We start from the raw sequence: 15,154 nt of genomic DNA, 5'->3' as shown, positions 1-15,154 counted from the left end.
TCTGCTGTGCATCTCAGTGCATTTCTGATCACAAGAACTAACCAAAAAGGGGTACGAGCTGCACACATGCCATGCCGGCAGCCAGGAGACTAGCAGCCTGGGAGAGGAGAGACAGGACAGCAGCAGTGAGGATTTTACCTGGACCCTCTTCTGCCCCGATCACAGAGGTAATGAGTTTGCTAGTCCAGGCGAAAGGATGCCTTTTCCAGGGACAAGACCCTGGATCACAGCACTGGGCCTGGCACATGCAGATCTCCAGGCTTGGGGAGGGGAGTTTTCACCATGAAGTTGTTTTTTCACCAGGGCGTCTCTTACGTGCAAACTGAATCCTTCAGCTGGTTGCCAGAGCTGCTCACAGCGCGTCTCCGTGCAGCTGCGGGGATGCAGGAGCCCGGCTCCTTCCCAGGCAGGGGGGCAGGCTGCGGCCATCTGGCGCGGATCCACACCAGAGATAATCTTGACTGCCTCTCGGGGGAGTCTGCAGCGATAAAATGATCCGCTTCGGATGAACAACAGTTTTAAACACTTCTGAATGGCGATTGAGTCCAAGGCCTGACCGTAAAATCCGGTTTTGAAAGAGCTTAAAATAAATCCCACGCTGCCCTAGTCTTGCTATTTAAAGGAGATTATCTAAGAGGTTTAGGAGCATATAGGGGTACATCAAAACAATGTGGGCACCTAAATCCCTTCAAAGACTTTAGGAAATGCCTCCACACTTCATCTGCTGGTCAGGACTCACAATTCCCAATCATTTCCCAATTCTCACCGCATGCCTGGGAAGTCGGACGCTCCTGTCCGATGAGGGGGACTCGAGGCTTCGTTCCCGGCCCCACTGCAGCACACCGTGGGTCTCCAGCCCCGCACCCGGCCGCACAGAGGAGCTGGTCCGAGGTGCAGCCGTGCCCGGAGGGGTACTGGTGCTGTCCTCCCACAGCTGCCTTTGCAACCCGCATGCCTCCACCCCACTGCAGAGCTGAGCCCACACACCCACACAAAACGCAAACCCAGCTAGGCCTGGGAAGACATCCCCAGTCCCAGGAGTTCAGGAAAAAGCCACCCTGCACCACTCAGACAGTGAGGGTTTTTTAATAAATATCTTTTTGCACAGAAATATACCAAGTTTTACAGAATACAAACTGCAGGGATAATGACTGAGCATCAAAGACAGAGGATCCAAGAGTGCCCTTCTGTCTCCCTCTGGTCTTTTCCAGGCTCCGACCCAGACGCTCATCGTCAGGTCTTCGCATAACCCCACTTTGCTAAGGCTGAGAGGCAAAGTAAGGGCCTGGGAGGAGACAGACAAGGTGCCGACAGCCGCAAGCCCCACAGGCGTGGGCCCTGCCCCAGCAACGGCCGCGCTGGGTAAACCTGGGCTCTGGGCTGAGCGGACCTGCTGCGAGCGCACTGCTGGGACCAAGGGGGACAGCGGGGTGCAAGGCCACGGGCAGCCCACAGACGTACAACGGCTTTCGGTGCCGGTGGAGAGACTGGTGCTGGGGTGAACTCCGAGGACTGGCAGCGCTGGGTGTTTCTGGGCTAGCCGGGGCTGGGGGCGGTGAGCAGGACCTCCTTTTTAACCCATTATATGTTACTGGGAAAGGACAGGCCCATCACTTGGACCCTGCAAGTGGCTGCCCTCCTGGCTCAGGTCCAGGAAGGGGGACATGCTTGCTCCACAGCAAAGTGCCCGGCTCAGCCCTGCCCTGCCACCGCGACCACCCAGCAGCCAGAGGCGCCAGGGCTTGGCCCCGCTCCCATCCCACTGGTGTCCCCGGCTGCCAGGGCCTGGGGCACGCCGTGATCAGTCAGTTTGCACCTGTGCAGCCATTTCTCAGGGCAGCTGTGATTTTGTGCCGTTTCTCTTCCTAGTTTTGCTGCTTCCAGGGTTGGGGGGTCTCTTTGTTTCTCCCTGCCTTGTTCCTTTGTCCACTGAAGACTGAGAAACGAGGGAAAAGCCCCAGGGGTGGCCAAAAGGAGATGGGGGGGGGGTAAATTCCCCACTTAGGCCCTCAGCAGTCACATGGGGGCTGCCCCCAAGCCAAGGGCTCATGCCCCAATCAGAGGTTCATGCCTGCAGGGAACGGGATTGAAAGGAGGGGAAGGGGAAAAAGCTAGACCAGAGCATCAGCTCCTGTAAGCCCTTCGCCTCCTTGCGATCGGGAAGATGAGAGTCGTGGGGAGAGGTGCCCTCAGCTCGGGCCAGGCAGGGCAGGGGGGGTGCAGATCATGTGGTTAATGGGTCCCCTGTTATGTGCACATCTGCCCTTGTTTTGCCCCGTTAGCCTGTGGGCCTGAAACCCAGAGCAACCCACTAGGCCCTGTCCCCTGCTCCCAAGGGACCAGCCCAGGGGGGAGCACTGCGTTTTCAACTCTCCCATGGGCACCAGCATGAGATCTCCCCACATGTTCGCAGATGACAGAGGGATCTCTCAAACCTGTAAGATCTAGAAAAGTTCCCAACACCTTCATATCCCCCCATGCAAGATCTTTTTGCCCTCCCCTCCAATAAGATGAAACCAAGGGCCCAGGTAGGCTCTATCCTTACAGACGAGGAAACTGAGGCAGTGTCGTAGCAAGTGAGTTGCAACTTCACTCAGCACGAGGGGCAGAGAGGACAGGCTCTAGGGGGACAGTCTGTCTAGACCAGGCCCAGTCCCAGCAGCCGCGCTCCCACTTTCCAGGTTGCAGCTGGGTTGGCAGCCAAAGGCACTACCCGACCTGTCCAGCGAACAATCTCTGTTCTGCAAGTCCAGGTTGGGGCTGCCTGGGCTCAGCTCCCCAGCAAGGTCCTGCTGCAGTCCTCATCACCCTCATCACACTCCTTCTAGTGCCCCCAGCTACGCAACCACCCATGGGATGGAGCAGCAGCAGACCCTCCATGGCCGTGGCTACCAAGCTCTCTGCCCACCACAGGGTCTTGGAGGACAGCAGGGTCCCACAACCCCCCTTGCCTGCTCTGCATGATGAAAAACCTTGAAAAGAGGGCAAGGCAGGAGATGGAAGTTTGGGGTAGGGAAGGGGGCACCATTCTATCTGCTCCAAGCAGAGAGGTCCATCCACATTCTCCTGTCTGAAGAAGACAATGATTCACAACTGAATGATGGGAGAACAACTGAGATGGAGGTTTGCCAGGGACCAGCCACAGGACCAGTCTGTAACTGTATCCCACCTCCGTGGGAGACAGCAGGCAGGCAAGCCTCCCAGAGAGAGGAGTAGCCCTGCTGTTTAAAGCCAAAGGACCACCTTTGGCTCAAGGTCAGAGAAGACCCCACAAGCCAGCTCCACCGCAGCCAGCCGTCCTGCTCCCAGCACACCCTGGAGGGCTCTGCATTCCCCCCCCTTAGCACCCTGCAGCAGGAAAACAGAGGCCATCAGGAAAGGAACTGCTGGGACGCTATTCCAGAGTGACTTACCTCACGGACAAGATCACCACCAGCCTTCCCTCCTTTCAAAAGGGATCTAGATCACAAAACACTTCCAAGCTGTTCCTCCCTGTTCTCCAAACAATATCACCACAGGCAACACAGGAGAGACCAAGCTACCCACTCCCACCTAGTAGATAACTCACACGTGGGGGGAACTTTCTTCCCTGAATGCAGAGTGTGGACACTGACTGTGAGAACAGAGAGAAATTCACAGCACCCCTCCTGCATCCCCAACTCCTAATCAGAACCCCGAGCAGCAAAACAGGGTCTGGTGAAGACTGAGGTCTCAGCACATCATGAATCAGCTCCAGTGAACTTGGGCATGGAAAGGAACAACTCCAAAGACCCCTTCTGTCCCAACACCAGTCCCACGGGTGCCTCAGGCCCATGAACCAGTGTGTACACACGGTAGGGCTCCGCAGAGCCCCAGGGAGGCAGCAAGGCTGTTTTAATCATGGGAAATGTTATGTCTTTTTGAAGGGAAGGGAAGGAAATCAAATGCACCATGGGGAGACCCCCGCATTGAGACAGTAACAAGCTGCCACTCTGCTCTGGCTGCTACAGCACTTATGTGTGTGGAGAGCAGGGGGAAGGAGATGTCTGGCTGGACTCCAGAGCCATCCCCGTTTCCCACTCCCACCCCACTTTGGGACAGCTGTTTTTGGTAAGGAGGGTAAGGCTATTCTGTGATGGCACCAGCTTGTACAAGTGAGATGGGGTGCCGATTGGCACAGGAAGGGGAGGGGTGGGTGTGAGCGTGAGCATGAGAGTGTGTGAAGTGGCAGGAGGGAGGCATCAGATCCACTATTTGCCCGCAGCAGAGGCAGCGGCCACGATCTCTTCGTACTTGGGTGGCGGGTCATTGTAGGAGACGCTGGTCTCTTCACCACTGCTGCTCTCCGGGTGCCCTGTCACCTCCTCATAGGAAGGCGGAGGGGTGGCACTGGACAGTCTGGAGAGGACAGAGACTGAATGCTCTGGTGGGTAGAGGGTGCCATCTTGCTGGGGGGTGCCCCCTCCTCTGCCATCTCCAACCACCCGGTTGCTTGCCTCTCGCTGATACTGGGTTTCCCCTTGGCTTTGCGACCGTTCCCGGTACACCATGACCCTGGGGAGGCTGCGCCCCGTTCGGCTGGCCAAGTAGCGGTTCTGGGCATAGGAAGGGCGGTGGCGGGTGGCCTTTTGAAGCTGGCACCTCCAGATGATGAAGAGGGCGATGACTATCAAAAGAGCCACTCCCAAGAGAGGGACCACCACGTACATAGCATCTGAGCGCTCTGTGCTGTGTCCAGGGTCCTTGACGGAGTAGACAGAGTTGGTGTAGCCTTTCCAGAACTCCATCTGTGGGAGAAACAGAGAAGCAACCATCATGTACTTGCACGTGGGACAAGCACTACCTGACTACCACCAGCACCAGACACACACTGCCCTCTCTGGGCCCACAGAGGAGGCAGAGTCATTTGGCTGTTCCCCACCACCCTCACCAGGGCTCTGAACCATTCTGCCAACATCTGAGGCACTGTGGCAACCAGCACAAAAGACTATATGAACACACCTCCACAGTGGCCAACAGCCCTCATGCCATGTAGACATCAATTTGGCTAATGCCAGCCCCAGCCTGGAGAACTGGGGACAGCAACGGGAATTTCTTACATGTGTCATTTGAGTGCCAACTTGACCTGGAAATGTGGGCAGGGTGCCCTGATGCTGGCAAAGCTGAAGGCATTGCCTGAAAAGCGTAACTGGAAAGAAAGGTCACAGCATGCTGTCCGCAGACAGAAGATGACAAAAGAACACAGGAGAGACCATTCCCTCCTGTGCTTTTCTTCTGTGCCCCCAGCTTGCTAAGGTGTAAGCATCTCACACGTCCATGGGGGAGTAGGTTGGGACACACATACCGTCTTCTCTTTGTTTTCGAACACTTCCTTGACCTCCTCATAACTGCAGACCTCCTCGATGCACTCTCGCTCAATGGTGCCCTGTCGTATCTCCTCCAGGAAGCCGTTGGCTCGGGGAAAGCGTTTCAGGACCGAGTGGGCATTCCTGGCCCCCAGGAACACTGCAACACACAAGGCAGAGAGATGATGAACAGAGACAATCCTGTGCTCACCTTTGCCCAGTCAGGCTTTCCCCAACTGCTGGGCTGCAGCACAGGATTTTGGTGACACAGACTGGGAAAAGGGATCAGAGACACCAAATAGCCCAGGGCTGCAATTCATCTAAGCTCCTAGTACAGCAGGGAAAGCCCATCAAGGGAGAGCAGACCCAAAGGGGAACAGGGCTCTTGGGGTCTGCCTGGAGACTCCAAGCACCAGTAATATCCTTCCACCGGGGCTGAGATGCTAGAGACACAGGAAGTGGCAGGTTCAGAGCACACAGGACAGCTTAAGAAGAGAGAGAAGACTCTAAGAAGACTTGCTTCCTGCCCTTGACAGGATTTCACCCCACTTGCTGGAGGGCAACCGAGATCCTGCAGCGCTGGGGAGTGGAGCCAGGCCTGTGTGCCATGACAGAGGGTCAGCACCAAACCCAGCACAGTTTGTCACCTCAGTCACCTGACACACAGTTCATTACACAGCACTTCACAGTCCTGCTTTTCATCACCCCAGAGCCTCCCCTCTTGCTTCATACATCCACAGTCCCCCTTCAGGCCTGTTCAGTCCCCTCAGTGCTGCCAGCACCAGAACTGGGGATGAACACAGGCACCTCAAAGCAGAAGAGCCGCCCAGCATTGCTCCAGTCAACACCTCACTGGGGCATGGTCATACATGCAAGCAGAGCCAGCGCCGGGGAGGAGCCAGCCTGGGGATAGGAGAGCTCCCAGCAAGGAGACACTGAGCCCCCAACTCAACAGGCTAGAGCACACACAGCAGACAAGCTGCTTGAACAGATTTGAGGAAACCTTTTAGCATTCTCCAAGGACTATGGGAAAAGAGGCCAACCTCCCCAAATCCTCAAGCACTTAGCATCACCTCCCAGAGAAGGTGGGCCAGAGGCCAAGCAGATCTTCAAGCAAAGCAGTTAGGAGGGCACAAGGCAGCTGCCCCAGGCCCAGCAGCCAGTCACCGTAGCCAGGACCAAGCAATACCACCAATAACTTGGGGACATTGCCTGCCCACCAAATCATTGTTTCAGGACAAGCAGGTCCTCCTGAGCTTCCAGAAGGGCTCTGGGGGGGCAAGACCAGGCTCCATACAAGGAGGACAGACTGCGTACTGGAAGCTGGCATCCAGGCTGGAAGCTGCTGCAGGGTCATACAAGCTCAGGAGGCTTCAAGAACTCTGTACAGGACCCAGAGGAATCAGTGTGCCTTTGCCCCAGCCTAGGACCAACAAGGGCAAACATCTCCAAAACACGGGGACCACACAGAGGATGAAGAGTCAAATGCTGAAACCAACCTGAGAAACCTCATCAAATGGCCTCACATCCCCATCCCTATTGCCTTTTGGTGCAGAGGCTTTGCAGATCTTCCTCTGCTCCCAAAGCCAGGGAGCCTCTACCTTGCCTACATCAGCCAGCGAGATCTCACCACAGAGCATGAGTCAGGAAGCCAGACTGAGCAGTGATGGCATTTATTTGTCTGCAAAAGATATAGCTCCTTTTTAGCATCTCCCACCATATTCTGCAGGAGGGACACCTCTGTGGGGTGCAGGGAGCAAGCACCTAACAGAACCTGCAGCAGCCCAGAAAGAGATAAACGAGTTGTTACCAGAAAGCAGCTCTCTGCACAGATCATGACCCTCCCAGGATCCAAACATCCTGTGAACATATTTCATAAGAGAGCATTTCCGTAATGGAGCTCAGCACACCCAAATGGTGGACTGTCATCAACTCTTCCCGCCCAGCCACCTAATCCTGCCACTTCCCTTGAGTGAGACGAATCAGTTCAGCTGGCTGATCCACAGAAACCTATTTACCTCGATCACCCTCAGGCTTAGTCTTCCACTGGATCAACCAGATGAACCAACTCACACTGTGGCAACATCAACAGATGCACGACGAGGTGGCAAGGGGACAACTGGACTTTCCCATTAGACCAGCTTAGCTGTAATGCAAAAACACTCCTTCAGTAAGGAGCTTGGTAAAGGATCAAACATAACAGTAAAAAGTTACGTGCTTCTGTCATTAGGAGCCTTTTACCAGAGAGTGTGACAGGTTTCTTTCTGCTTAACCTTTGATTTATCCAGCTCCTAAAACAATGCAGCAAGATATTTCTGAGAATATTTGCAAATGTAAAGGCAGGGACAGGGCTGTGGCCATAAGCAGTTACTGCAAACTACGCCATCCCATGCTTAGAGGATTTTTTTGTGCTGTGTGGGTGCATTTTTCCCCCATGATTTATTAACGGCTTGCTTCAGTGAGAGAGTTTGCAGAGGGCTGAACCATTGAGGTGTGAATGAAGAACAGCATGAATGATGCGAGTCAGAGACTTCCCCTCAGAACCGACTTTATTATGCAAACTTTTTTTTTTTTTTTTTTTTTTTAAAACAAGGGCAACCAAAAAAGTGTTTTCAAGAGGCAGAGAAGATGCCCCACAGGAAGGCAAGGATCAGCTTGCCTCAGCTTTCACTGTTGAGAAGGGCTATACCAGCTGGACAGGGAGTGGGTTTTCAGGCCTTCTCTTGAGCCTTTCCTGAAGAAGAGGAGATTTCATAAAGATACCATCCATTCTGCAAACATCCCATCCTTCGCTGGAGAAGTCTGGCCTCAACTCCTTTGCCTCAATCAGGCTGCAGTATCAACTCTTCCCTCCTCAGCGCTTCAGTCTGAGCCTCTTGCCAACTTCCTCAGCATGTCTTGGAGCAACAGGCTTGGCTGCACATCTCGGGCTGTCAGGGTTTTCCATCCCTGCAGATACCAGTCATTTGCCCCATTCCTCGCTTTGCCATGCTGAAGTGGCCACTATGATGGGAAATAAAAACAAATAGGCAGGCAGGCAGATATCAAGAGCAACGTCCCAACTGAAAGCATGCTGGGACAGAGGCTTGTGCCTCTCCCCCCACCCAATCTCCCTGGGGGATCTAGAAATGATGGAACAGTAGAAATGTAAAGTGACTGCTCCCTCCCCTCTCCCACATGGAAAGAAAGTGCAAAGAGCTCTCACAAGCCTAGGGACCAGAGCAGGAACACCAATGGCCTTAGTAAACAAGAGCCTTGCAAACTCTTATCTCCTGCCTGGGACCCTCAACGCACATGAGGAGCAGACAGCTGAGCAGGAGCAAGTACTGTCCTCAAACCACAGGGCAGAGGAGAGTCTTCCCACAGCCCAGCGGTGTCAGTACTGACTCCTTGTGCCTCTCCAAGTCTCCCTGCACCAGCTAGAGCACTGGCATTCAGAAAAGGTCAGAGCTTTAGGCAGGGGGAACAAGAGCCAAGGACTGGGTTCACTGCCATCCCTCCTACATTTCCTAAGGTGCTGCTGGCCCCTGGTGGCAGGCAGGCTGGGTAGGCCATGCCACTAACCCACAGTTCTCCTGCTTGGCATGCAGAAACACCCTAAGGGCTGCTTCTCTTCAGAGTGACATGCAACTGTGTCTGGAAAGAGGCAGCCAGGGCTCCAAGCCAGGCACTGTGGGAGAGCACAAGTGGGTGACCATGCTGGCCAAGGGGACTGCTCAGTGGCCAGGGGCACTGCCACCATGAGGGGCAACTCCCACAACCAGCAAGGGCTGCTGAGCAGGCACCCAGAGGGCAAAGCTCCAGGAGGGAGAAAAGGTAGCAGCTGGAGGAGGGCAGGGGCCCAGCTAGGTACACACCTCATTAACAGAGGATTAAAACTGTATTTTAAAAACACTATTTGTGTCAGAGTCTGAAACAGCCTGAAGATCTCTGCTCCCTCCCCCAAGTGGCACAGCACAGATGATAAAGGAATGCATACCTGTCATCCCTGGAGTCCTCCTCCTGCCCAGCTTGACTACTGCCTCCACCTTCATAGCTGGCTCCGGTGACACCCCAAGCAGATCCCGAGATCCCAGATCTCTAGTACCTCCCTGTCCTGTTCATCATCCTCCAGGCAGTTCAGAACCACCGTCTTCCTTGTGTTCCCATCACATAGCTGCATGCAGCCTCCATGCAGGCTGCCCGGAAGAGCGAGGGGGGAAGGTTCAGTCCAGCTCTTTACAGACCACATGCCATTTTCCACCCTGCACCCTCGCTAGCCTCAGCCCAGCTTTAACCAGGCCAGCCCCCAGGCCCACTGGTCCCGAGCGGCCCTCTGCTAGGCACTTGTTCAGACACCAAGACCCAGCATGCTCCCAGCAGGGCTGACACAGAGCTGTTAAACAGCTGCCCAAGCCTCCACTGGAAACACAGAGCCTGAGTGAGCATCACCAGCCACACACATTACAGGGCAGCAAGGCCCTCAGGCTGGGAAGCTTGTGGGATGCAACTCATGGGCCACCTCCATGAGGAGCACCGTTGTTAGGAGACCCCTGTGCAGACCAGCAACCCCTGCAGAGGGGCCAGTCAGTCCAAAGAGCCTTAGGGAGTCATGCCTTGCACAAACAAAGATAATACAAATAAAGAAACACTGCAGCATCCAGGGAGTCCTAGAGAGGTCAGCGCTTCAGCACCACCTCTCAGCTTCCACCTTGCACAGGGGAGAGAGAAGCATAAGACAGGCTGGACCTCAAACCTTGTCCAGGGAAAACAGCCACTGGCATCTGCTCCCAGAGAATAACGGCCCCTCTCCCCCCAAAAAGCACAGACACAGGCGCCCCTTCCTTGAGAGGTGGCTGCAAAACACTCCCCTTCTCCCCTGCGGTGCCACTGCCACCTCTCTGCCTTGAGTGAGGAACACTTACTTGCCATGCTGCCTCACTCGGCTACTGGGGGCTCCCACCTACCTGCAGGGAAGAAAACAGGAGAGTCACTGAGAGCTCAGACTTCAGCCCAGCAGTCCCTGAAGCCCAAGCCCTCCAACACCCGGGGTCAGATCTGTGCAGAAAGCAGGGTGCTATCTGGTGGACCCATGACTGATCTCAGTCAAGCGCTACCTTTTCTGAGAGCCAAGGACTCAATCAGCCTCCCCACCCAACACATGGCTGGAGAGCCCAAAGCTGCCCAGGGTATCCCCAGTTCTCAGGCAACAGCATGCGTCACAGCGCTCTGAAAGACACAGCGATCTCCCATCTCCCAGCAGAAGGCTGTTTGGACATGGCCCATCTATGCTGAATTTCCAGGGCCCATGGCAGAAGGAGGCCAGAAGTACCCCAAGAACCCCCTCAACAGGAGACAGGTTTGTAACAGGAGTACCCACACAATGCACAGGAGAGAGGTGTGGAAGACGGAGGCTCAAGAACATGTTTTGCCATTACTGGCTTTTGTGGTTCATGTTTCCAAACTGCTTCCAAAAAACCAGTGTCCTCAGATTAACAACTAGATCATTGCCTAGACAGAAGACATCTGCTCCTCACTCCCTACCTACAGCCCTCCTAGGAAGGGAGGGCAGAAGGAAAAAATCAGGCCCAACCTTGCAACCTGTCAAGCACTTTGCTTTCTTTGAGTCCACAGAAATCAAGGATGCTCAGAAATGGTCAGCGTCTCTAAGAGACAGAGACTTCAACATAAACAGCATGGGACAAAGAGCAAAAGGGAGAGACTTTCCTTCACTTGATTTGGACACCCTTAAAACAGTCAGTGAGATATCTCCACCCAACAAGGAGATGCACATGAAGAACAATTAGGGATGTTCTGCTGAGCGTAGAAAGTGCATCTGGCACCATATTCTTCCTCTGCCTGGCCTGCCAGCTGTCATCAGCTGCTTGGGGCAGGTCTCTGCTGTACTTGTACAGCACCTAGCCCAGTGAGGGCCAGGTCTCTGCCCAAGAAGCCCAGATTGCTGAGACACATCCTAACTAGAAAGGGAAGAACTGAGATCAGGGAGAAGCCCTTTATCTCGTTAGAAGATCCAGCCTGTGTGTTAGAAGCTGCTGGGAACAGTCTGCTACTCTTCCCTCACAAAAGAGATTGATGGATACAGGTAAAGCAGTCATCTTGTTTTAGATCAACTTCACAGTCATACCAATTCTCACTTCTGCAACTCCTACCCACAATCTGCAATAAACATGGCTGTACTGTTTCCTCCACTGCTATAAAGCATACAGCACATTACATAGCAGGAGAGGAAAGGATACATACCTCCTCTAAAAGACATTTGGCCAAGCTAAGAGCAGCAGCAACAACGCAGGAGCTGCCTACACACCCAGTAAGGCAGTTTTCCTGCTGGAACAGCACCTTTTGCACTTCAAAAGCTAAACTAAACTAAGACCCACAGGAGTGAAAAATGTATTTCTGCAGAGGCAGAGTATATCCTTCTCTGCTCATAGGAGGAATTTTTTGCTTGTTTTTCGTGGTTTGTCTTTTCATCATGCTCTAACACTGAGCTAAACACATGAGTAGCGAGGCCCCTTCCCTTCCCCTCCCACATACTACCCACAGATCAGACTCTGGCCAAACCCAGCTCCCGTCACCTTCAAAGGGGCACCTGTGACAAAAATCACAACTCTGTCAAAAAACACAGGTGACAGGACCAAACTCCTATGGGGATTTATACTGAATGAAGGAGCAAAGGCAGTTAGTAACAGCAGGAATTAAAACACATCCTGACCTAAGATCCACGACTTTGGATAGTCAGTCTTGACCCAAAAGCACTTTGATTGGCTCAGCTGAAGTGAGGTCAGCGACAGCAGGCCATTCACTGGGTGAGCAGTGTTAGAAACAAATTTCTTAGAAGGCAAGAATCCAGACACACAGGAGGGTTGAAGCATCACCACCAACACAGGCAGTATCCATCCTCACCAACAGCCCACTTCTGAGTAAAACTAGCATTTCTCCCTGCCAAAACAAGGTTTCATATGGCTTCTGAGATTCCTGTACCAGGAATGGCAAGAAGCCAAGCAAGCCTGGAGCTGTGTGGCAGGCAGCTTCCAGAGCCAGAAAGCAGACTCTTTAAAACAGTTGTGAAACTCAGATTGTGAAACTCAGGCTGGAATTCAAGCAGAAGCAGGGGAAATCAGCAGAACAGAATTACATAAATCAATCTGCCATCTCCTGTATCTCACAGTCCAGACTAGAAGGCTGTTCACTTTTTTTTTCACAAGGAATCGCATACCTGATCTTGCTTCTCTAAGTCATTTTTATGGATCTCTGAGAGCAGTTTCACAGGCCTGCAGGATCTGTGCATCCCAGGTTGACAATCACTCCCTCACAGGCTGTGTCATCTATAAGCAAAGACTACTTGACCTGCTTTTTCTGTAATCAGTTTTTATTAAGAAAGCCAAGCCCACAAGATAAAATACACTGTATGGAAAACTTGCCATAGTTTCCATAACACAAAAACTTTGTACCACAGGTTATTATGGGCAGTAAGCACCACATCCCCCCCCATTTGACAGCAGTACTGAGTCACAGAAATAACACTGGACATTCAAGACCAGATTTGTCAGTGCGCCAGGCTCCACAACCCATGTGGTACATCAGGCAACATGTTTCAGGCGTAAGAGCATAGTGATGATGAGTTTGCAAAGATTTTTTTCTTTAACTTCTTCCAAAGAGGAGGGCTGATGCACATCATATCAGAGCTCAGAGATTGTTTATTACAGTGCAACAATAAACCAGGTCTACACAAGCCTAAAAGCATCACAAATGCCAACCTCTGGGTGTGTGTGAGAAATGAGGACATCCCAGTTACTCATTTCTATTTCCACATGCAAATTCCTAACCACCTTCACCAGCTCCAGCACCTCAGATGAGCAGGAAAGCTGGACCACCACACGCTCTGACAACACATGAGTAACATCCGTTCTGCCTCTGCTCAGCCAAATAAGCTGAAAGAAGCCTGAAGCTGGAGGCTGACCTCAGCACACGCCCACCCAATCCAGGTGGCCCCCCCCCGCTTCCCAACATGCGAGTGGCATTCACCTCCTCTGTAAATACCCCCACCGATAGGAGGTTGCTAAGGTAACCATGAGGAGGCGCGAGGGACGCAGCCATGAGAGCGAGGATGCTGCAGTCACACATTTGTGTCTCCCCCGGGCTCCCCCCATCTCCGCCCCTGCTCTCGTCACTGTTGCCAAAGGAGGAAATCGTGCTGGTAAAATATGGTGCGTGCGCAGCCCCAGCCCCCAGCAGACTTTGAGTAGGCATGGGGGGGAAGAAGGAGGTAGACTGGGAAGCAGCATCTCCTTGCCAGGTTTGGGGGCACTGGCACGGGGTGGGGGGTGATGCGCGGACCACGGCACCCTGCAAATACTACTGATGTGCCACAGCATACAGAGAGGCTGTCAGATCTCTTGGCATCACACTGTCACAGCTGCCAGCAGCCCAGCAAGATTTTAGCAATATTTGGGGTTTTCTGTGCCAAGATCCACATTGGGGTAGGAGAGGCTGCACCGGCTCCACTTGCCAGAGACAGTAGTGTCCCTGCAGGGTGCCAGGAAACTTCAACCTCCCAAAACAGCCCTCAGAGCCAATCCCATGTTGCCTGCCCTCATGCTGCCCCCCAGCCAGCCTCCACCCTGACCCACAGGACCCCCGAGGCTGCCCCTGTCCTCTCCTCCCTTCCTGACTCTTCCTTCCTCTGCTCCTCTCCATGTCAGCCTCCTCTCCGCCACAGCCCCAACACGGTCCCTGCCTTGCCTCAATGCCCAAGCCCAACCCCAAATCCTTTCCATCATCCCCAGTTTCTTGTGTCATCCCATATTAGGGTCTCCCTCTTAACTCATCTTTCCTGCAACCTCTTATCAGTCCAAATACTTTCCCAATATGTTCTTCCTACTCCCAAATGAACCTCATCTTCACATCCTCTGCCCCACATCCATGGTTCCTCTCTTCCCCAAGTGTCCAACAACCCCTTCCCTTTCCACCACCATGTCTCTTGATTCCCAGCTACAAACCAACACTCTCCTCCCTCCCTAGCCACATCCCTCCCTACAGCTTTTGGCCCATCACCCCATAACTCTTTCCATACCTGTACCTTACAGCTCTTGCCCTAAGCACCTCATAACCCTCCACATCACCTCAACAGTTCTTAAACGTCCATCATCTCATAACCCACCCCTCACCCACAGCTCCTGCCCCATCCCCATAACCCCAACATCACTCCACCCTACAAGTTCTGCCCCATCACCCCATAGCCCTGTAACTCCATAGCTTCTACTCTCATCACCCCATAATCATTCCTGTCATCCCACCGCAAAACTCCTAACCCCCTCATCCCATAACCCTCATAGCCCCATAACTCCTGCTCCCTTCATCCCATAATCCTCCCTTGTCACCCCACCTCACAGTTCCTGCTCCCAACACCCCATAACTCTGCCCGTCACCTCACCTCAGAGCTCCTGCCCTCATCACCCTCCTTGTCACTTCACCCTACAGCTCCAGTCCTGGGCACCCCATAGTCTTCCTCCTCACCCCACAGCCCCCCCTGCCGCCCCACAGCTCCTGACCCCTCACCCCACAGCCCCCCCACAACTCCTGACCCCTCACCCCACAGCCCCCCCCGCCACCCCACAACTCCTGACCCCTCACCCCATAGCCCCCCTGCCGCCCCACAGCTCCTGACCCCTCACCTCCTCACCCCACAACCCTCCTGTCACTCCGCAGCTCCTGTCCTACACCCTAGAGCCCCTGCTCCCTCACCCCATAGCCCCCCTGCCACCCCACACCCCGGGCCCGTACCTCATGGCGGCTCCCGCCGGCCCCTCGCCTCGCCTCGCCTCGCCTCGCGC

At 53.9% G+C, this 15,154-nt stretch overlaps 1 protein-coding gene and 1 long non-coding RNA gene across 2 annotated transcripts; both read right to left on the bottom strand.

Annotated features, from left to right (window-relative positions):
- Window positions 1-1,070: 1,070 nt before the first annotated feature.
- Window positions 1,071-6,681, bottom strand: PRRG3 (proline rich and Gla domain 3). The gene is made up of 3 exons (XM_067304436.1): window positions 6,642-6,681; window positions 5,324-5,484; window positions 1,071-4,766 (listed from the first exon to the last, which is right to left on the bottom strand). Exons 1-3 carry the CDS (start codon window positions 6,679-6,681, stop codon window positions 4,230-4,232), a joined length of 738 nt encoding a protein of 245 aa, XP_067160537.1. The 3' UTR covers window positions 1,071-4,229.
- Window positions 6,682-7,876: 1,195 nt separating this feature from the next.
- Window positions 7,877-15,142, bottom strand: LOC106498562 (uncharacterized). Its single transcript, XR_010885535.1, has 4 exons — window positions 15,105-15,142; window positions 10,229-10,270; window positions 9,304-9,502; window positions 7,877-8,327 (listed from the first exon to the last, which is right to left on the bottom strand). It is a non-coding gene; the product is annotated as an uncharacterized lncRNA (long non-coding RNA).
- Between the last annotated feature and the right edge of the window lie 12 nt (window positions 15,143-15,154).

Source organism: Apteryx mantelli, chromosome 13 (genome assembly GCF_036417845.1).
Source record: "Apteryx mantelli isolate bAptMan1 chromosome 13, bAptMan1.hap1, whole genome shotgun sequence".
Lineage (NCBI taxonomy): Eukaryota > Metazoa > Chordata > Aves > Apterygiformes > Apterygidae > Apteryx > Apteryx mantelli.
This window is presented reverse-complemented; position numbering and strand designations above follow the sequence as displayed.

Bases quoted from the DNA above. Each gene is read 5' to 3' on its own strand.
- PRRG3 (XM_067304436.1), bottom strand. From the start codon at position 6,681: ATGACCCTGCAGCAGCTTCCAGCCTGGATGCCAGCTTCCA. The intron at 5,485-6,641 runs GTACGCAGTCTG...TGTGTGTTGCAG, and splicing joins AGCCTGGATGCCAGCTTCCA to TGTTCCTGGGGGCCAGGAAT. The intron at 4,767-5,323 runs GTATGTGTGTCC...TTTCTCCCACAG, and splicing joins TCGAAAACAAAGAGAAGACG to ATGGAGTTCTGGAAAGGCTA.